Source organism: Dipodomys spectabilis, unplaced genomic scaffold, assembly GCF_019054845.1.
Source record: "Dipodomys spectabilis isolate Male_0828 unplaced genomic scaffold, ASM1905484v1 ptg000018l, whole genome shotgun sequence".
NCBI classification, from domain to species: Eukaryota; Metazoa; Chordata; class Mammalia; order Rodentia; family Heteromyidae; genus Dipodomys; species Dipodomys spectabilis.
The window spans coordinates 8,933,809-8,955,038 of NW_024870695.1; the positions used below are offsets into that span (position 1 = coordinate 8,933,809).

Genomic DNA, 21,230 nt, shown 5'->3' on the forward strand with positions numbered 1-21,230 from the left:
GGGCCTGGGCGCTGTCCCTCAACTCTTCAGCTCAAGGCTAACGCTCTACCACTTGAGCCACAGTGCCACTTCTGGCCTTTTCTGTTTATGTGGTACTGAGGAATTGAACCCAGGGTCTCATGCATGCAAGGCAAGCACTCTACCACTGAGCTACCTTCCCAGCCTGAGTTAACTTCTTAAATCACCTAATTTGCACATTGGGGATGAGAAAAGGACTAAAGAGAGGAAGCAGGAACCCAAAGGCAAAGGTCAAACCAAGTACACATGCCCTTTGGTTATCTTAGATTCCCTCCTCGGAGCGGAGCGTTGTAAAGCACGCACAGACCCAGACGTGAATGATGGTTAAAAAAATTTGGGTTTTATTGTTTTTGCTAAACAATACTAAAAAAAAATTTTTTTTCATTTTGAAGGCAGGGCTTGAATTATTTAATTTTGATCCATTTATTTAATTAAAAAAAAAAAGGAAGGGGAAAGAGATCATGGCCAAAAAAAAAGTAGGTAGCCCCTACTCCACCCCCAAAGCTCTAGCCAGTCACATGAGCATCACCCAGGTCCCACTCAGTGCCTGATAGTCAGCTGGTGGCACACTCTGCCCCATGAGACTGCCCTGAAGGCACAAAGGCAGTGAGTACCAGTTTCAGCTCTCAGCAGGTTAGTCAAACCAGACAAACTGGTGGGCTGAAGTCCAGAAATTCTTTCCAGGTTTTTTGCCCATTGGCTGAGCACATACAAACTGTCATTAGCTTGTAAGATTTCAGGGGGTGGAAGAAAGAGCAGGACGGCAGAAGAGAAACTAGAAGTCACCCAAGCTTTTCCTGGGCTAGAAGCTCTGAATATAGGACTTATGAGAGTAGATGGATTCAAGGTTTCTTAGAAGAGAAAATCAGCCCCAGAGAAGGATGAGCTGAGATGTGCCATGCAAGCAAGTTCTTCCTGCAGAGGCACGGGGGAGGGGCAGCTGTCTCCTGTGTGGAGAGTGGCAAGAGGTTCTTCTAGTACCATCAAGTGAGACAAAGGGAGAATCCTGAGGGCCAAATGCAAGACTGGTACAGTTAAAGACTCAAAGGCCATCAGGACCCTGAAAGCAAATCCCATCTGCACACACTGGCTCTACAAGTGCTGCAGGAGATCCTGTTGTGAACTAAACCAAGTTAGTTGTCTGGATATGAGTGGTAGAAAGGGCAACACAGTTCTTTTCTCAGAGGTATGAGGTGGAAAGAGTGGCCATGATCTAGTAAAAAGAGACCTGCAAGAAGCAGAAAATATTTAGAGAACATTTTAATATATATTTTCATATATATATTTAAAGTTAAGAAAAATAAAACTAATTCAAGCCATGCCCTGTGCAAAAAAAGAAAAAAAAAGTTAAAGAAAAAAAAAAAGGAAAAATTTAAAGTGAGACCACTGCTGCTCTGGCCTCAACTTAAGAATCACAGTCAGCTTGTTACTTTTATTTTGGAAGAAAAGATGTAAAAGTTTCCTTCAGTCATTCAGAAGGCAAGTGTAACCACTTATAAAAACAGAATGGCAGGAACAAATTAGGAAAAGAAAGTCAGAGATGAAGGGGCAAAGTGGGAAAGGACTTTTCAAAAATAAAATTAACAAGATGACTGTTCCAGAGGGGGCTGTGAAAAGGACATGGTGGACCGAAGTCTGTTAGTCAAGTAATGGTTTAACTTTTAAATTATTCTCTTGTTCTTTTTTTGTTGGGTGTTTTGTTTGTTCAAGTCTAAGATTTGGAAATGCTGACCCTTTGTTCACAAGAGCCAACAAGAAATATAGGATCCCTTCCCTCCCCCGGCCTGCCTCCGTTGAAGCCACCACCACCGCCTTCTTGGCTGGATGCTGGAAGAGTCCTCCATGTGTGTGGACTCAGGATGACAGAGCAGCCTCCTTCTGTGGTTGTTGGGCTTGTGAACGCTGCAGTATCTTTTGGCTTTCCACATCTCTAAAATGTTTTTCAACCTGTAAGAGATCAAGCAGCTAAGTTAAAAAATGAGGTGGGCAAGCAAGGGCTCCTAAACAAGTGAGTCCAGGCTTTACCAGCCCTGGCCTGGCTGTTGTGGCCCATGGACTGTGTAGGTACTTTTGGTACAGCCTACTGGCATTCCCAACAAAGTAAGCAAGAGCCTTTTATTTCAATCACATTTTTGGCAGCTTAGCTAAGTAGTTTTGAAGAAACTAAATCTGAAACAAGCCAAAATATGACAAAAATAAGGGGAGATTATTACCAACAAAATTCTCCCTCCCTTCTTAAGTACAAAATGAAAACCTAAAGGAGAGAAGAATTAGTCCATGATAGTTGTCTTTCAATATTCTTCAAAGATCAAAAACAGAAAGATTTTTTTTTCAGTTATTACAAATGCTGTATCTCAATCTAGAAGTCAGATAGGGTGCAAAGGACCAGAAATGCTCATAGTATCAGATTTACACCGGCCATCCCTTCCTTGAAGAGCACCTATAGCTGAGAAAAATCCAGCTGGTACTGAGAGGAACTGTTCAGGCATCATAACATGGAATGGCCTGGCTAATCCTATGAAACCATTTATAAAGAATATAGGGTTTATTCCTCACTTTACTCCTCACTGCTCACTCCAGTGGAGTAGAATGGAATGGCTCAGACTAGAGTGCCGAGGCCATAGATACAGAACCCCATAGTAAAGAAAGCAGGCAGAAATGCTAGAGAAGCATGATAGATAAAGCCAAGGAGAGGGTAGCTCTCCCTAAATTTCTCAGCACCTTTACTTACTATTTTGCGTACATGGCTCAGTGCACTCCCTTCTTTGCCTTTACAGTTTTCCACTTGATATGGAGGTGTAATTACAACTTCTTCCATGACTACAATGTTTTTTTCTTGCCATTTACAGTCTTTAATGCTGAAAGGAGAAGACAGAAGATGAAATGACACTTCTTAACCAATGGGTGTGGTAGCAAATTCAAGAAACGCCAGCACAGGAAGCTGAGGCAGGAAAGTAAAAGTTCAAGTTCTAAGCCAGTATGAGCTATGTAGTGAGTTTAAGACTAGTCTGAGCTACTACAAAGTAAAAGACCCCATCTTAAAGAAAAAGCTTTCTTTTGGAAATATCATACGTCTCTTGTCTGATGAAGAACTAACTTTATCAGGCACCAGTGAGTCACGCCTGTAATCCAGGCTACTCAGGAGGCTGAGATCTGAGGATTGCGGTTCAAAGCCAGCCCGGGCAGGAGAGACCTTGAGACTCCTATCTCCAATAAACCACCAGAAAACCAGAAGTGGCGCTGTAGCTCAAGTGGTAGAGTACTCGCTTTGAGCTGAAGAGCTGAGGGACAGCACCCAGGCCGAGTTCAAGCCCCATGACTGACCAAAAACAAACAAACAAACAAAAAAAAACAACCTAACTTTTTTTTTTTTTTGGGGGGGGGGGGGTCCAGTCCTGGGGCCTGAACTCTGGGCCTGGGCACTGTCCCTCAGCTCTTCAGCTCAAGGCTAGCACTCTACCACTTGAGCCACAGCGCCACTTCCGGCTTTTTTTTCTTTTTGCTTAGGTGGTGCTGAGGAATCGAACCCAGGGCCTCATGCATGCAAGGCAAGCACTCTACCACTGAGCCACCTTCCCAGCCCCAAAAACAACCTAACTTCTGAAGACAGACCCCAACCTCCTAAGCTCACTATTCAGCCAATAGCTAGATGGCAGCATCCCAGGGAGAAGAACCAAGAAATATTCCCTGGGTTCCACTGGCTGGAAACTCATGCACATTTCACCCAAGCAGCTAGAACTACTGTTACTCTAAGGGACTTAGAGGGCTGATGACAGCCTCACAAAAACAAATCAAGAGCCAGGTACTGGTGCCTCACGCCTGTAATCCTAGCTACTCAGGAGGCTGAGATCTGAGGATAGCAGTTCAAAGCCAGCCCTGGCAAGAAAGTCTGTGAGACTCATCTCCAATAAACCACCAGAAAACCGGAAGTGGTACTGTAGCTCAAGTGGTAGAGCGCTAGCCTTGAGCTGAAGAGCTGAGGGACAGCACTCAGACTCAGAGTTCAAGCCCCAGGACTGACCGAAAAAAAACAAAAACAAAAACAAAAAACAAATCCAACCTCTGTCTAGTGTCTTCTATCCAGGGTCATATAGAACATATTTTAGGCTCTGTAGGCCATATGGCCTCTGTCACAAAGACTAAACATTGCCATTGTGGGGCAAATGAAACCACCATAGACAACACACACAGAAATAAGCAGATCTGGGGGCTGGGAAGGTGGCTTAGTGGTAGAGTGCTTGCCTGGCATGCATGAGGCCCTGGATTCGATTCCTCAGCCCCACATGAGCAGAAAAAGGCAGAAGTGGCGCTGTGACTCAAGTGGTAGAGCGCCAGCCTTGAGCTGAATGAGGGACAGTGTCCAGGCCCAGAGTTCAGGCCCCACAGCCAACAGAAAAAGAAAAAAGAAAAAAAAAAAAAGAAATCAGCAGCAGATCTGGACCACTAGAGTAGATTGCCTACTCACTTAGACATGCAAACTCCCCTTCTTCTTCTTCTTTTTTTTTTTCCCTGGATGGGGATTGAACTCTGGGCCCAAGCACTGTCCCTCAGCTCTTCAGCTCAAGGCTACCTACCATTCTATCACTTGAGCCACAGAGCCACTTTTGCCTTTTTCTGCTTATGGGATGCTGAGGAATCAAACCAAGGGCCTCATGCATGCAAGGCAAGCACTCTACCACAGAGCCATCTTCCCAGCCCCAAACTCCCCTTCTTAAAGTTATCTGTACTCTGCCCTTACTACCCACTATGTAAGAGGCCCCTCTCAATTACCAGACAGCTGGACACTTGCCAAACAGAGAAAACCATTTGAGTTCACACTTGGGGAATACCAGGGCAGCTGATACTACCATGAAAGTTCCTTTACATACCTGTAAACACTCAGATACACATGGCCTTAGACAGCTCTGGTGCCAGCTGCCATCTGTGCACCAGACCCTGGGTGGTTAAATAGAGTAACAGAAGGCTGCAGGGGGGGGGGCGGAGGGGAAGTGTCAAATGTTCCAGTTTACAGCAGCTAGGGAAGCCAGTGGAGAGTCAAATGACTTCTACTGTGACAAAATACCTTTGGAAATGGTAAGAAGGTAACCTTCTGTGCTCTCTAACTCCCTACTGTACATCCTAATGTACAACTGCTAAAATGATATTGATAACTTTCCCTCAATAAAACAGCATCAAGTCAGGCACTGGTAGCTTGCTCTTGCCTGTAAACCTAGCTACACAGTAGAAGGAAATCTGAGGATCGCAGTTTGAAGCCAGTGTGGGCAGGAAAAGTCTATGAGATTCTTATCTCCAATGAAGCACCAAAAAAAGCCAGAAGAGCTGTGGCTCAAGCGGTACAGTTCCAGCCTTGAGCAAAAAAGCTCAGGGACAAGGCCAAGACCCTGAATTCAAGCCCCAGGGCCATCACAAACAAACAGCAGCAGCTTTTAGAGAAAGGTTTGATAACAAGAAAATACTAAGAAATCACTAGTTCAGAATCTGGACTACTAGGTCTAGAAGGGACCCAAAGTTTTAGAGACAAGAAACTGAAGCCCAGAGATGACTGGTATGAGCACACTATTGTGTGGAAAGGAGCAACAAGTACCACAATCCCTTGATGCCAGTGTGCTTCGAACATAATACTAATTTTCCCCCCACAAACAGGCAACATCACCCTACAACAAGAAACCCCTTATCCTTCCCCAACTCACGTCTTGTGAATGGTCTGGAAGAGCTGCTGGCCCTCTAGGGAGACACCAGCGCTGATTGCATAGGCCTGGCTCAGCTTCTCCTCCTTCTCTGTCCGCGCTTTGCTGGCAAGCTAGGGTGGGGGAGATGAAAGAGGCTTAGAAAAGTATTCACTTTACCCTTCCCAATAGCCAGGACCTAAACTGAGGAGAAGTCAGAAAAGACTGGTCTGGAGAGATTGTTTCATCAGAGAGCCAAAGTGCAACAAACAGATACCCCACAATATAATACCTCAATAGTTACTACTAGTCAACAAACACTCCTTCCTTCCTTCTTTCTTCCTGAGGATCTCCCATGTGCCAAATGCATACTATGCTTTGAAGTATGGGGATGGAAGAAACAACCTATATACATATAAACAAAAAACACAAGACAACTATCACCAGGCATGGGTGGCTCACATCTATAATCCTAGCTACTCAGGAGGCTTAGATCTGAGGAACATGGTTCAATGCCAGCCCAAGCAGGAAAGTCCATGAGACGTTTGTCTCCAATTAACCACTAGAAAACCAGAAGTGGCACTGTGGCTCAAGTGGTAGAGTGCTGGCCTTAAGGACAGCACTCAATAGGCCCAGAGTTCAAGAAAAAAAAAAGGGAAAAGAAAATAAAGAGGAATAAAAATCATACAATATGTCTAGAAGGCGAAATGGAGTGATGGTTAAAGGCAATGCATATGCATACATTTCTAGCTAAAGAGGAAAATAATGTGCATTGCTGCAGGTTAAAGTCTCAAGTTTTGGGGCTGGGAAGGTGGCTCAGTGGTAGAGTGCTTGCCTTGCATGCATGAGGCCCTGGATTCGATTCCTTAGTACCCACATAAGCAGAATATGCCAGAAGTGGTGCTGTGGCTCAAGTGGTAGAGCGATAGCCTTGAGCTGAAGAGATAAGGGACAGTGCCCAGGCCCAGAGTTCAAGCTCCATCACTACCACCACCACCAACAACAACAAAAAGACTCAGGACTTCATAGACCAAATTCTAAGGCTCTTAGGCTCTGCCTGTCCAGTGCCATTATCTGCTAACACGAAGACTAAGTCTCAAGTACACTTAAACCATAGATGCTGTATAACCCTACCCTGCTGTTCAATGAAAGGAAATGTCTGCACTCTACCTTGTCTGTTCCTTCACTGCCCTCTGGTGGAACAATCATAAACTGATCAAAAGAAATTCTAGTAAAACCTTTATTTTTATTTTTTGTGATGTCCTGGGGCTTGAGTTCAGGGCCTGGGCATTGCACCAGAACTTTTGTGCTCAAGGCGAGTGCTCTACCACTTGAGCCATAGCTCTATTACAGGATTTTTAGGTGACTAGAATCTCACAGACTTTCTTGCCTGGGCTGACTTTGAACCATGATCCTCAGATCTCAGCCTCCTGAGTAGCTAGGATTACAGGCGTGAACCACCGGTACCTGGCAGGGTAGTCCACTAAAACCTAGGAAATCTCGCAATATAACATAATCCCACACTATTGGTTAAGGGACTCAAGAGTACAAATTTGAGTGTGAAACACATGTGCTCAACAAGGTAGTTAAGATAAAGGCAGACAATGCATCTGAAAAGCAAATGTTCAGCCTCAAGAGTAATGAAGCTACAACACAGTAAACACGTGTATAAACACACGCAAACACAATTTTTTGCCAAACATCAGCTCTGTAAGTACAAAAAGGGATTATACCCTCCAGCATGTTCCAGCAGTACCTAGATGCCCTTAAACATTTATACTTTGCTTCTATAGTGACTCTTTAAACAAAAAGGAACAATTCTATGGGAGGGAAAAGCAAACAAAGTATCGAATCCTTTATTGGTAAAAGGAAGCATTTTATCAAGGCTTGAATTTGGCTACCTAGAAAGGAAGGGGCTATAGAAAGGTGGGTACTCTCATCTTTTAGAGTGTCTGAAGGAGAAAGGAAGGATGTGAGTACAGAAGGACTAGTCCATACCTCATACAGTCATTTTTACCTTCGCAGAAAAGAACAGAAAGCAAGGCAAAACTGTAGTGATATGAAACCAGAGTTCATCAGGTCTCTAGAACATGAACAGACTCAAAAACAAAAGCAGCATATAAAATAATCTTTCCTTCAAGCCTGGCTGCCATTTAGCCTCATCAGGCTACAACTTTACAGAGAAAAAATTTTTAAATGAGTTGTAACAATTCCAACTGTGGCAAGAAAACCTTGTTTGTTGGCTTGAAAGCACTCAGTTTCTATGGAAAGAGAATTGCTAACAGTGTATTTTAAGCAACAACCAAAGTAATACTTAGGAACCAAGAAAACCCTGGTAACAAGGAAGTTTCCTTAAGTCTAGCTTTCTAAATAACGTTTTAGAAAACCTAAAGTCACCAAGGAAAGAAAGAAGCTGGAGGGCAGCAGAGATCCTAGAAGCAGCTAGTGGCGTCAGGTGTTCATGTCATAAACCACAACTTTGAAGTCTCAAGCCCATTAAACATTTTTCCCTGGAAAACCAAATCTAACGCTGGGTCAGACAAAGCTGCTTCTTCCTGTAAAGCTTGTGGTAACTAGACAGGCTGAGTGTTCTAAAAGTAAGATGTTCTTGTCACCTACATTAATAATTTTAAAATGTAACATCACCTCATTCAGTAAAAGATGAGTTGGCTCAGGAAACCGGTTTAAGAATGGAACTGACAAATTAAGCTGGAGGGAGTAGGGGAGACTGAGATAGGAGCCACTTTTGGATCTTTACCAGAGGCAGAATAAAATGAACATAAATCTCAGCCAACGTGATTATTTAGATAGCCAAATGTGTCACTGCTACGCAGGCTATTTCAAAATACAACCTCTTTGTCTCCCAAAACACTAGTTGCACAATCTGTTTTGAAGGCTCTGAAAGCAAAGGAAAATGGGTGAGGCGATTCTTTACTTCTAGTGTGAACAGATTCCAAATGTTAGAAGATGTATAAGGGGCACTTGGAAAAGTCAGCAGAAATGTGTGCAAGCTGGCTGGATTGTTTCTTTTTTGCTATTTTTGTGGTACTAGGGAGTGAACTCAGGGTTTTATACACACTTGGCAAGAGCTCTAAACGCAACTTTAGGGGCATTACAGCCCTTAGCTGTAATTCAGCCCCAGGTCTTCATGTACTTTAGCTCTATCTATATAATTAGGCTTTGCATATCTGAACTCTGCAAATCCTGAACCCTCCAACAGACTATATTTTCATGCATTCTGAAAAATGCTTCAACATGACACTGAACTGCAAGAATCTACTTACACCAAAGTTGTACAAATAGGGTGAAGCTTTCCCACAGAGGGCCCAACCAAATAGGCATAGAGAGATTGTTTCTACAAAAAGAATCTAGAAGTATTTCTTCTCCTCAAAACTAGGATGAGGGAAATCACTTTGCTTTTTCTAGGCATGAAGATTCATGTAAAATGTGGACAAGCCTTCTTTTGAAGAGCAAATAATCTTAACTGTTACACAAATCTAAATCTAATTTTTTTTCACATTTTTCAGGGAGGGGGGAGGTCAGTCCTGGGACTTGAACTCAAGAGCCTCGGCTCTGTCCTTGAGCTTTCTTGCTCAAGCTAGTGCTCTACCACTTCAGCCACAGCTCCATTTCTAGCTTTTTAGTGGTTAGAGGGAAGAGTCATGGACTTTCTTTTTTTTTTTTTTTTTTTTTTGGGTCCCGTCATGGGGCCTGAACTCTGGGCCTGGGCGCTGTCCCTCAGCTCTTCAGCTCAAGGCTAGCACTCTACCACTTGAGCCACAGCGCCACTTCCGGCTTTTTTCTTATGTGGTGCTGAGGAATCGAACCCAGGGCCTCGAGCATGCAAGGCAAGCGCTCTACCACTGAGCCACCTTCCCAGCCCCGAGTCATGGACTTTCCTGCCCAGGCTAGCTTTGAACCATGACCCTCTGATCTCAGCCTTCTGAGTAGCTAAATTCACAGGTGTGAGCCCACTGGTACAGTTTTCCACCTTTTTTTTTTTTTTTTTTTTTGGGGGGGGGGGGAGTAAATGTCTGTATTTTTCTACATGGTTCAGTTATTCCAAGTTAGTATGTCCATGATTATTGTCAGAAGGCCAAAAAAATGGATAATAGCAATGACCTCAATAGCAAAGGTATAGGGTATGCTTATTAGGCTTCAGGTCATTGGGATTACAATTTATCACCCATACAGAACCCATTTTCAATGCAACATTCTAGCTGCTGACCTCACTACCAATCAAAACCAAGGCACTAATTATTTAGCATCTGAAATAAAAGGCACCAACTTTGAGAACACACTAGGTTCAGGCAAATCAAAAGTGTAAACCTACAAACATGTGTTACTATTGTGCATGTGGCTTAACTGAAATGACTGCACATGACAACCTGCACTTACCTGCCTCTCCTTTCATTTTGTATGATTCCCAGTGAAAACAAAGTCATTCCTTGTCTACTAACCAGTGCTTCCTCCTGGGGCCATTTTATATATAGCACCTTGATGTGGGCAAAGGAGAAAAGCACATGAACTTGATACCAAAGCACCATCAATATTAAAAGGCTTCTAATCATGCCTGCTGAGTAAACCTTAAGAGAATGACTGAACACCAAGGGCACACATCTCTCGTGCATTTAGTGATAGACAGGAAGATATAATAAGCCAAGAACCGGTGGGTCACACCTGTAATCCTAGCTACCTCAGGAGGCTGAGATCTGAGGATCACTGTTCGAGGCCAGCCCAGGCAGGAAAGTCCATGAGATGTTCATCTTCAATAAACTACTCAGGTTGAAAGTGGCGCTGTGGCTCAAGTGGTCGAGTGCTAGCTTTAAGCAGAAGAAGCTCAGGGACAGTGTCCAGGTCCTGAGTTCAAGCCTCACGACAGGCGGAGGGGAGATATACAATACACACTTCACCTTATTAGTTGCTAGCTGGACAATATTATTTCCACCCATTCAGACCATAAAAACACAGGTGATATGAGGACTCTAAGGAGATTTCTACTGCCAGCATTTAACAGGCCAAGAGAGCTGTTACAAAGGAAACAGAGTGAAACCTGCTGGTGTATTTGGGTCTTCCAATCATCTGACCTCATAGGGGTTAGGAAGTAATGCAGCTACTACCTAAAAGCCTGGTAGGGATCCCCAAGGGGTAGCACACCAGAAGACAACTTTTACTCCCAAGAAACCTTGCTCCTCTTGCATAGCTCTGATTTAGTGTGTCTGTGTGGTACTGGGGTTTGAACTCATAAAACCTTGTATTTTCCTAGGTAGGCACTCTGCTATATTAGCCATGTCCCCAGCCTTTTCTTTGCCTCAGCCTCCTACTAGCTAAAAAGCTCTCATTGTTAGTCTGCAAGAAGCAGGCTCTAAAAAAGATTTCTTCCAGTTGGGTACACACTGAGGATCTTGAGTTCAAGGAGAGGCTGGGCTATACAAGGGAGACCTTGTGTCAAAACAAAAAGATTTCTTCCAATTATTATTATTTTTTGGGGGGGTCCAGTCGTAGGGCCTGAACTCTGGGCCTGGGTGCTATCCCTCAGCTCTTCAGCTCAAGGCTAGCGCTCTACCACTTGAGCCACAGTGCCACTTCCGGCTTTTTTCTTTTTGCTTATGTGGTGCTGAGGAATTGAACCCAGGGCCTCAGGCATGCAAGGCAAGCACTCTACCACAGAGCCACCTTCCTAGCCCTCTTCCAATTATTATTATCCCCAAGTCTCCCTGTTCTTAGCTGCAAATTCCTACTTTAAAGTTTCTAATACAATATTGTTCTACCTAGCAAAGCCTAAGGCCCTAAATTCAACCCTCAATATTGAAAATTAGGCACTAATGGCTCATGCCTGTAACCCCAGAAATACTGGGAAGCCTAAAGTAGTCAGGTAACAGCTCAGATGTTGGCCCAGATGGGAAGCAAGAACCTATGGTGAAAACACCCATCAGCAAACAGGACTGGAGGCTTTACTCAAGTGGCAGAGTGCTGAGCCTAGCAAATACAAGTCCCTTAGTTCAAACTCAGTAACACTCTCTCTCTCTCTCTCTCTCTCTCTCTCTCTCTGTTTAGGGTGTGATGGCATGCACAGCTAGAGTCCCAGATTCTTAGGAGACTAATACTGGAAGAATCACTTGAACTCAGGTATCCGAGGCCAGCCAGTATACAGTATAACTCCATCTTTGAAAAAACTAAAATAGGAGCTATTAGGATGGCTCAGTGGTAGAGTGCACTAAGTCCTTGGGTTCAATTCCTCAGCACCACATAAAAAAAGCCAGAAATCGCGCTGTGGCTCAAGTGGTAGTACGTTATCCTTGAGCTGAAGAGCTAAGGGACAGAAGCCCAGGCCCACAATTCAAGCTCCAGGACCGAAGGGGGGGGTTGAGGGGAGTGTTGGCAGGAAGCACTGAAATAGGCTGGAAAGTTGGCTTAATGGTAGAGTGCTTGCCTAGCATGCACTAATCCCTGGGTTCAATTCCTAGGTATAACATAAACAGAAAAAGCTGGAAGTGGTACTGTGGCTAAAGTGGCAGAGTGCAGCCTTGAGCAAAAGCAGCTCAGGGACAGTGGCCCAGGCCTTGAGTCAAGCCCCAGGACTGGCCAAAAAAAAAAAACTGGAGCTGGGCATCAGTGGCTCACGACTGCAATCCTAGCTATTCAGGAGGCTGATATCTAAGGATCTCGGTTCAAAGCCAGCCCAGGCAGGAAAGTCTGTGAGACTTTTGTCAGTCATGGGGCTTGAACTCTAGGCCTGCGTGCTGTCCCTTAGCTCTTCAGCTCAAGGTTAGCACTCTACAACTTGAGCCATAGTGCCACTTCCAGTTTTCTGGTGATTTATTGGAGATAAGAGTCTCACAGACATTCCTGCCTGGACTGACTTTGAACAGAGATCCTCAGATCTCAGCCTACTGAACAGCTAGGATTACAGGCGAGAGCCACTGGCACCTGGCAAGATTATGAGATTCTTATCTCCAATAAACCACCAGAAAACCAGAAGTGGTGCTGTGACTCAAGGGGTACAACACTCACTTTGAGCTGAAGAGCTGAGGTGCAAACAAATAAACAACAGCAGCAAAAAAAAAAGCTGCATGCTGGTGGCTCACACCTGTAATCCTAGCTACACAGGAGGCTGAGATCTGAGAATTAAAGTTTGAAGCAACCTAGGCAGACAAATCCAAGAGACTCTTATATCTAATTAGCCACCAAAAAGCTAGAAGTAGAGGTGTGGCTCAAGTAGTAGAAAGCCAGCCTTGAGCAAAATGGTCAAGTGCAAGTCTTGAGTTCAAGCCCCAATAAAGGCACCAAAAAAAAAAAATAAAATTAATAAGTTATATGATAGGAAAATGATGCTTATTATGATGAAGTGGTAGAGATTTGACCTTGAAGACTGATTGGCTTGACTCACATTCCAAGTTTTTTCAACTACAGACCCTGCCTGACCACATAACATTGATGCTTCTCATCCCTTCAGAACATTTCTCAGTATTAAAGATGTCTGAATGTTCATCTCATTTAGGCAAAACTACAAGTTATTTGGCCTAAACACAAAGTTAGGAAAAATATGAAACTCTGCCATAAAAATTTAAGGTGAGCCAGGTGCCAGCAGCTCACATCTATAATCTTAGCTACTCAGGAGGCTGAGATCCGAAGATTAGGGTTTGAAGTCAGACCAGGCAGGAAAGTCTGTGATACTCTTATCTCCAATTAACACCAAAAAGCCTTAAGTATGGCTCTGGTTCAAGTGGTAGAGTGCTATCCTTGAGCAAAAAAGCTCAAGGTCAGTGCCCAGGCCCTAAGTTCAAGCCCCAGCACCAGCACGAATTAAATTAAAAAAAAAACAACAATTTAAAGTGAATTCAAATTCCTATAATCATGTCAATCTTTTCAAACCCATGCACAGTAATAGAGAATGTAACTCAATGGTATTTGCCTACATGCAAAAGGCCCTGAGTTCAATCTCTAACACAACACAAAAACAAAAATAATGAATAAGATGTTTATCCATTGGTAGTTGGAGCATGACACATAAAAATAGTTCCCACTCTTTAAATAGAGTCTTCAAGAAGGCACTTAAACTGAGAGGCTCATTTATTTCATCTGTTTAGCTAAAAGAAGTGGGGCAACATATTAAAGATCATATAGGGGCTGGGAATGTGGCTTAGTTGTAGACTGTTTGCCTGGCATGCATGAAGCCCTGGGTTAAATTCCTCAATACCACACATAAACAGAAAAAGCCAGAAGTGGCGTTTTGGCTCAAGTGGCAGAGTGCTAGCCTTGTGCAAAAGCAGCTCAGGGACAGTAGGCCCTGAGTTCAAGCCCCAGTACTGGCAAAAAAAAAAAAAAAGGGGGGGGGGGGAGCTGGGAAGTTGGCTCAGTGGTAGAGTGCTTGTCTCGAGTGCATGAGGCCCTGGGTTCGATTCCTCAGCACCACATAAGTAGGAAAAAAAAAAGTCGGAAGTGGCATTGTGGCTCAAGTGGTAGAGCGCTAGCCTTGAGCTAAGAGCTGAGGGACAGCACCCAGGCCCAGAGTTCAGACCCCATGACCAGACCCACCTCCACCCAAAAAGAATCATGTATGTGCTGGGAAGGTGGCTCAATGGTAGAGTGCTTGCCTCACATGCCTGAGGTCCTAGGTTCGATTCCTCAGCACCACATGAGCAGAAAAAGCCGGAAGTAGCGCTGTGGCTCAAGTGGTAGAAGGCTGGCCTTGAGCTGAAGAGCCAAGGGACAGCGTCCAGGCCCAGAGGTCAGGCCCCAGATAGAACAGTTGGGAGGAAGCTATGCACTGGTGGCTCACGCCTGTAATCCTAGCTACTCAGGAGGCTCAGATCTGAGGATAGGGGTTCAAAGCTAGCCCGTGCAGCCAAGTCTGTGAGACTCTTATCTCCAATTAACTACCAGGAGTGGCACTGTGGTTCAAAGTGGTAGAATATTAGCCTTGAGCAAAAAGAGCTCAGGGACAGTACCCAGGCCCGGAGTTCAAGCCCCACAACTGACAAAAAAATAAAAGGTGTGAGGATGAATGGGACATAGCAAAGCTCTTTATATTATTGTAAAGCACTAGGAAAATAAAAGTCCCCAGCAAAGCTTACCACAAACAGATTTTTAAGCAGAAGGGGTGAGGAGTTGGTGCTAGGATCAAACCAGGGGCCTTAAACATGCTAAACATACACTCTACCACTGAGCTATACCCCAGCTCTTCTGATTCTCAGTAAACCTTAGGGAAATACTACACAAAAGAATACCTGAAGCCGGGCGCTGGTGGCTCACGCCTGTAATCCTAGCTACTCAGGAGGCTGAGATCTGAGGATCGCGGTTCAAAGCCAGCCCGGGCAGGAGAGACCGTGAGACTCCTATCTCCAATAAACCACCAGAAAACCAGAAGTGGTGCTGTAGCTCAAGTGGTAGAGCGCTCGCCTTGAGCTGAAGAGCTGAGGGACAGCGTCCAGGCCCAGAGTTCAAGCCCCAGGACCGACAAAAAAAAAAAAAAAAGACTACCTGAGCCTGAGCCAGAGCTCAGGCCTGTAATTCTAGCTACTCAGGAGGCTGAGATCTGAGGATCATGGTTCAAAGCCAGCCCAGGCAGGAAAGTCTGTGACACTCTTATTTACAATAAATCACCAGAAAACTGAAGTGGCACTGTGGCTCAAGTGGTAGAGCACTTGCAATGCTGAAGAACTCAAGGACAGTGCTCATGCCTAGAGTTCAAGCCTCACAATGACCAAAAAAAAAAAAAAAAAACCTGAGCCAGGCACTGCAGGCTCACACCTGTCAACCTAGCAACTCAGGAGGCTGAGATGCGAAGATTTCCTGTCTCACAGACAGGAAAGTTTGTGAGACTTTTATCTCCAATTAGCCACCAGAAAACTACAAAGTGGAGTTGTGGCTTAAAGTGGTAGAATGCTAGCTCGAGCACAAGAGACTCAGGGACAGTGCCCAGGCCCTGAATTCAAGTCCCACAACCAACAGGAAAAAAAAAAAGGATACTTAATAAATTCTGACATACTCAAAACAGTCTCCTAAGAATACTGCTAACTCACATGGCACCATGGCTCACGCCTATAATCTAGCTACTCAGGAGGTTGAGATCTGAGGATTGCTTCAAAGACAGCCTGGGCAGGAAAGTTCATGAGACTCTTATCTCCAATTAACCACCAGAAAACCGAAGTGGCACTGTGGCTCAGGTGGTGGAGTGCTAGCCTTGAGCAAAGGTAGCTCAGAGGCAGGCCCAGGCCTTGAGTTCAAGCCCCAGGACCAGCCAAAAAAAAATATATATATATATGGTTCAAAGAATAGGACCGCCTGAATTGCACAGCTTTCAAATGTGAAACCCAAGACCCTGAAGAATCTGATCTTGACTATCACTAAAAAATGTGTGGCATGTGGCCATTTCCCTGAAATCTGACAAGGAAGCTACAGATCTGAGGTAAATGCATTCAGTAGCCTCTACTGTTGCAACTGCTGAACTATAGAGAACATACCACATTCCCAAAATAATCAAGAAAATACACATTACAAGATTCCCTACAGGGAAAAACTAAAGAGAGATTTCAGGAAAGGCAGCTACTATTAAATATTTAAGGCATAACTTGCACATCCAACAAATACTTACTAAACAGCTACTCTTCACAAAGCTGTATATATTCAATAGTGAAATTAACAGGTATAGTATGTATTCTCATAGGATAAAGTATGCAGAGCCAGACATCAGACAAGTGAGCAAATAATACATAATTACAAAAAAACGCTACACAGGGCTGGGAATTCGGCTTAGTAGTAGAGTGCTTGACTAGCATGCATCAAGCCATAGGTTCAATTCCTCAGTACCACATAAACAGAAAAAGCCAGAAGTGACCCTGTGACTCAAGTGTAGAGTGCTAGCTTTGAGCAAAAAAGCTCAGGGATGGTACCCAGGCACTGAGTTCAAGCCCCAGGACTGGCAAAAAACAACAACAAAACAAAAAAGGCTATGCACTGGGTCCAATTTTCCCAGGATACATCCATGTCTCTGTCCCAGTGTAAAGTAAAAGCAGCCCCTGGACTGGGAAGGTGGCTCAGTGGTAGAGCGCTTGCCTTGCATGCATGAGGCCCTGGGTTTGATTCCTCAGCACCACATAAGCAAAAAGAAAAAAAGCCAGAAGTGGTGCTGTGGCTCAAGTGGTAAAGTGCTAGCCTTGAGCTGAAGAGCTGAGGGACAGAGCCCAGGCCCAGAGTTCAGGCCCCACGACTGGACCGCCCACCCCCCCCAAAAAAAGCAGCCCCTTTTATTCTCAAAAATGCCTGAGTTGAGTGCTATGGTTAAGTGATATGGTCACCCAAGCTGTGAAGGACAAGGTATTATGATAATACTGGAGGCAAATTACTTTAGCTTTGATAAGAGAAGACTTCTTGGAAGAGATGCCATTTACTAAGACCTGATAAATAGGATTCAATAATTCTGGCAGGAAATATTCCAAGAGACTTAAAAAAAATAAATAAGTGACTTAAGTCCAGGTGCAAGTGACTCACATCTGTAATCCTAGCTACTCAGGAGGCTGAGATCTGAGGACTGAGGTTCAAAGCCAGCCTGAGCAGGAAAAATCTATGAGACTGTTATCTCCAATTAATCACTAAAGAAGCTGGAAGTGAAGCTGTGGCTCAAGTGATAGAGCCCTTGAGCAAAAAAGCTGAAGGGACAGTGCCCAGACCTTGAGTTCAAGCCTTAGGACCAAAAAGAAAAACTCAAAAGTGACTTAAGGCTTCCTGAGATCAATCTGCACATCCAAGATTAAAATATCCTTTATATCACCTGGCACTGATGGCTCACGCCTGTAATCCTACTTAGGAGGCTGAGATCTGAGGATTGCGGTTCAAAGCCAGCCCATGCAGGGAAGTCTGTGAAACTCTTATCTCCAATAAACCACTAGAAAATCGGAAATGGCGCTGTAGCTCAAGTGGTAGAGCGCTCGCCTTGAGCTGAAGAGCTGAGGAACAACGCTCAGGCCCAGAGTTCAAGGCCCACAACTGACAAAAATAAAAATAAAGAAAGACAAAAATGAAACTCTAAGGTAGCACCTTTTAAACTTTTGTTGGTCATGAATCCCTTAGAATCTGAAAATTACTCAAATCATGTATGCACATAGTCATATTACACAATTTTAAGAGGCTAACAGGCAATAATTTACCAAATACTACTAGCACCAGAAGTTCATGCACAGACTCTAGGATTAAAAAAAAAGAAAAAAAAAATCCCTCTTTACAGCGAGCAAATCAAGCTCTCAACTCTATTTGGATATTAAGATGGGGGGAGCACCAGGCACTAGTGGCTCATGCCTTAATCCTAGCTACTCAGGAAGCTGAGACCTGAGCATCACAGTTGGAAGCCAGCCTGGATAAAAAAAGGCCCTATGAGAGTCTTCTCTCCAATATGTCATTCAAAAACCAGAAGTAGAGCTGTAGCTCAGAGTGGTATAATGCTAGTCTTGATGAAAAGAGCTCAGGGACAGCACCCAAGCCCAGAGTTCAAGCCCCACAAACCAACAACAACAACAACAATAAAAAGATGGGGAAAAAGGTCCAAACCAGAGCCCGGCATGGGCTAGGCAAGGACTCTACCAGTGAACCACACCCCCAGCCCAAAATATTTCTTAAAACCTACTGAAGATATCCAGGAGTTTAAAAAAAAAAAAAAAGTAAACATATATATATAATATATATGTAAAAAATACTGGAATAAGCAATTGTAAGTCAATACAAAATAGAAGATTCATCTTTCCCATCATTTTGGAGAGCCAAACCTGTCCCTGAGTTCTTACCTTACTAACATTGAGTGAAGCTAGGGGAGGAGGGGTTTCTGTTCGGTCATTAATTATTTCCACTTCTGAAACATACTGTAAGTTTATGAGCAAGATGTCTGCATGGTTGGGCTTTCCACTGGAAGAAGGACATTCTGGTGAGAAAATAAAGTTAAGGAAAATAGACAAGCAGAGACATATCTCAAAAGAAGCATAAAAAACATAATACACACAAAGCTAGTATAAAAAGTTTGCCACCATCAAAAGGGTTTCACAAGGTTAAGACTGCTCTCTACATCACCTGTGCCTGTCACCTTCCTCCTCAAACCATAACCAAAAGATCTTGTTTTTCAAATCCATACTTGACCCAAAACTGAAAAGTCTCTAAGATGTTTCTGTCACTTTCCCTATGGGTTTTATGGAGGCATGAGTTTCAGTACCTTATATGCACCATTTGTCTTGAACCTATGAACCACACAGAAGAGGCAATACTTTCATCTCCTAGTATAATAGTCCCTGAATCTATGTAGGTTTTTGTTTCCCCTTCAGTTTTGAGATTTCCCATTCTTGAGAAAACTAGAGCACTAGGGACACTGAGGGTGACCCCCTAAATTAATCCATTCATCCATCCATTCATTCACCCATTCTTCAATCATTTACGAAGACCCTGCTCTACTACAATTGAAAGTAGAGTTAAGTCCTCTTCCTAAGATCCTTACAAATTAAACCACTTAGTGAAGGTACAACCTCTTGGGTTTGTTTCCTGTTCTTTATAAAAAGAATGAGCAAGTAAGCAATTGTTCCTACCTCAGTTTAAGAAGACATATTCCTAAGCTAGAAAGCTACAACTGGTGGTTAAATGAATTAAAATGCTTGCCACTAAGGCAGCAGACTCAGTAGGAAATTTCATTTGGAAGAATGCCATAAAGGATTACTTCTCAAAAAGAAAAAAATAAAATAAAATAAACAAAAATCCAAGTAAACCCACCTGTAGCTCTAATAAAAGGGAAAGTTGTTTTATTCCAACCAGGACGTTTTGTTTCCAAGAGTGAGTTTGCTGTAGTAATTCAGAAATCATTTCCACTCCAAAGGAGCAGACCACCTCTTCCATTCAGTTTAACACTGGTACTTTCAAAAAGGAGGCCACTACTATGGAACCCAGGACTCCATGTGCTGGACTAAGCAAGAGAAAATGAGAACTTACTCTGTCACCTGTAACCCACATTCATACATAAACCCATGAGGGGGAGGGGAACCAATAAAAAAACAATGTGGCAAGCCCTCTCTAGATCAAGTTACCAATCAAACACCCCCCCAACTCAATTTCCAAATGATTTAGAAATCCAAAAATTAGTGCTTGAGCAAAGTGCAAGCACTCACACACACAACTGCACCACGCATATACACCAGCAATACAAGCCACCACTTCAGATCCAAACTGTCCTGCAGTTCGTCTCCCCCGATATAGGCAAGGACCATTTGGTCACCATCCCACCACCCTTTCTCTTACCAAATCACACCAATACTCACATACACACCCAAATGCCCTAACCCTTGCCCTACTAGCAGTTTCTTACCCTACACACCCCCCTCCCCATAAGATTTCACCGACCTGACCGACCCGACCCTCCATCCGGAATCCAATCCACCAGCCCCTTCCCACCACCACCCTTTCTCCAAATCAGTGTGTCCCCTCTCATAACCTCCCTCACCCCCGAAAAGCCACCCGCGTGTCAGCGTCCTCCACCCACCAACCCTGGGTTGGGGCCCAGCTCCCGCAGGGATGGGAGACAGGGTCCCCAAAGTGCCCCGAAGGGCCCGCGGGAGGGGGAGGGGAACTCGGGGCCGTGCGCATGCGCTCCGGGCGCCGCGGTAGCCGGTCGCCCCAAGGCCCGGAGAGGGCCCTAGCCGCCGCTGTCGTCCCCCGCCCTCCCCCCCCCACACACACCGCACCTACACGCCGGCCAGGCCTCGGGCTCCACGCAGGGAAGGATACTTAAAGCCAGCATTTTGGACTGGTAGTCAAAGGCTACCACCTCGCCCTGCAGCCGCTGCTCCTGGCACGTCCGGCACGACACCTGGCTCCCAACGCTGAAGTACTCGCCCGGAGGAGCCGCCATCTTGGGAGAGCAGCCGCGGCCGGCGGCGGCGGCGGCAGCAGCGGGCGAAAGCCGGGCCCCCAGTAAGCGCCGCGGCGCGACGCACAGGGCGTGTTGACGTCACACGCCGGGGCGTGGTCTGTCCCTGGGTGGGGCGAGAGCCTAGGTGGAAGAGAAAAGGAAATAAAGGGAAATCTGAATACAGGGATGTTTGTGTAGTTGGGCCCTGGTTGGTTAAGTTCTTGTCAAACCCATATTTAGAAGTTAAGGATAAATGGCCTACATGGGGAGAATAGGGGTAAAACGAAGAAACTGTAGAATCTACTTAGGTTTAATGAAAAAAACTATACAAAATAACGTTTTAGCTGGGCGCTGGTGGCTCACGCCTATAATCCTAGCTACTGGGGCTGGGAAGGTGGCTCAGTGGTAGAGCGCTTGCCTTGCATGCATGAGGCCCTGGTTTGATTCCTCAGCACCACATAAGCAAAAAGAATAAAAGCTGGAAGTGGCGCTGTGGCTCAAGTGGTAGAGTGCTAGCCTTGAGCTGAAGAGCTGAGTGGCAGCGCCCAGGCCCGGAGTTCAGGCCCCACGACCAGACCCCCAAAAAAATAAAATAAAAAAATATAATCCTAGTTACTTAGGAGGCTGAGATCTGAGAATCGCGGTTCAAAGCCAGCTTGGGCAGGAAA

The 21,230-nt window shown here is 44.6% G+C and overlaps 1 protein-coding gene across 1 annotated transcript; it reads right to left on the reverse strand.

Moving 5' to 3' along the window:
* Nucleotides 1-336: 336 nt before the first annotated feature.
* Lsm12 (LSM12 homolog) lies at nt 337-20,632 on the reverse strand. The gene is made up of 5 exons (XM_042673960.1): nt 20,439-20,632; nt 18,464-18,597; nt 5,709-5,818; nt 2,750-2,876; nt 337-1,965 (listed from the first exon to the last, which is right to left on the reverse strand). Exons 1-5 carry the CDS (start codon nt 20,560-20,562, stop codon nt 1,873-1,875), a joined length of 588 nt encoding a protein of 195 aa, XP_042529894.1. The 5' UTR covers nt 20,563-20,632; the 3' UTR covers nt 337-1,872.
* Between the last annotated feature and the right edge of the window lie 598 nt (nt 20,633-21,230).

Coding starts and splice junctions, on each gene's coding strand:
- Lsm12 (XM_042673960.1), bottom strand. CDS start 20,562: ATGGCGGCTCCTCCGGGCGAGTACTTCAGCGTTGGGAGCCAGGTGTCG. Junction 5,819..18,463: donor CTTCACTCAATGTTAGTAAG/GTAAGAACTCAG, acceptor CCCCCACCCTAG/CTTGCCAGCAAAGCGCGGAC. Junction 1,966..2,749: donor TGAGCCATGTACGCAAAATA/GTAAGTAAAGGT, acceptor GATCTCTTACAG/GTTGAAAAACATTTTAGAGA.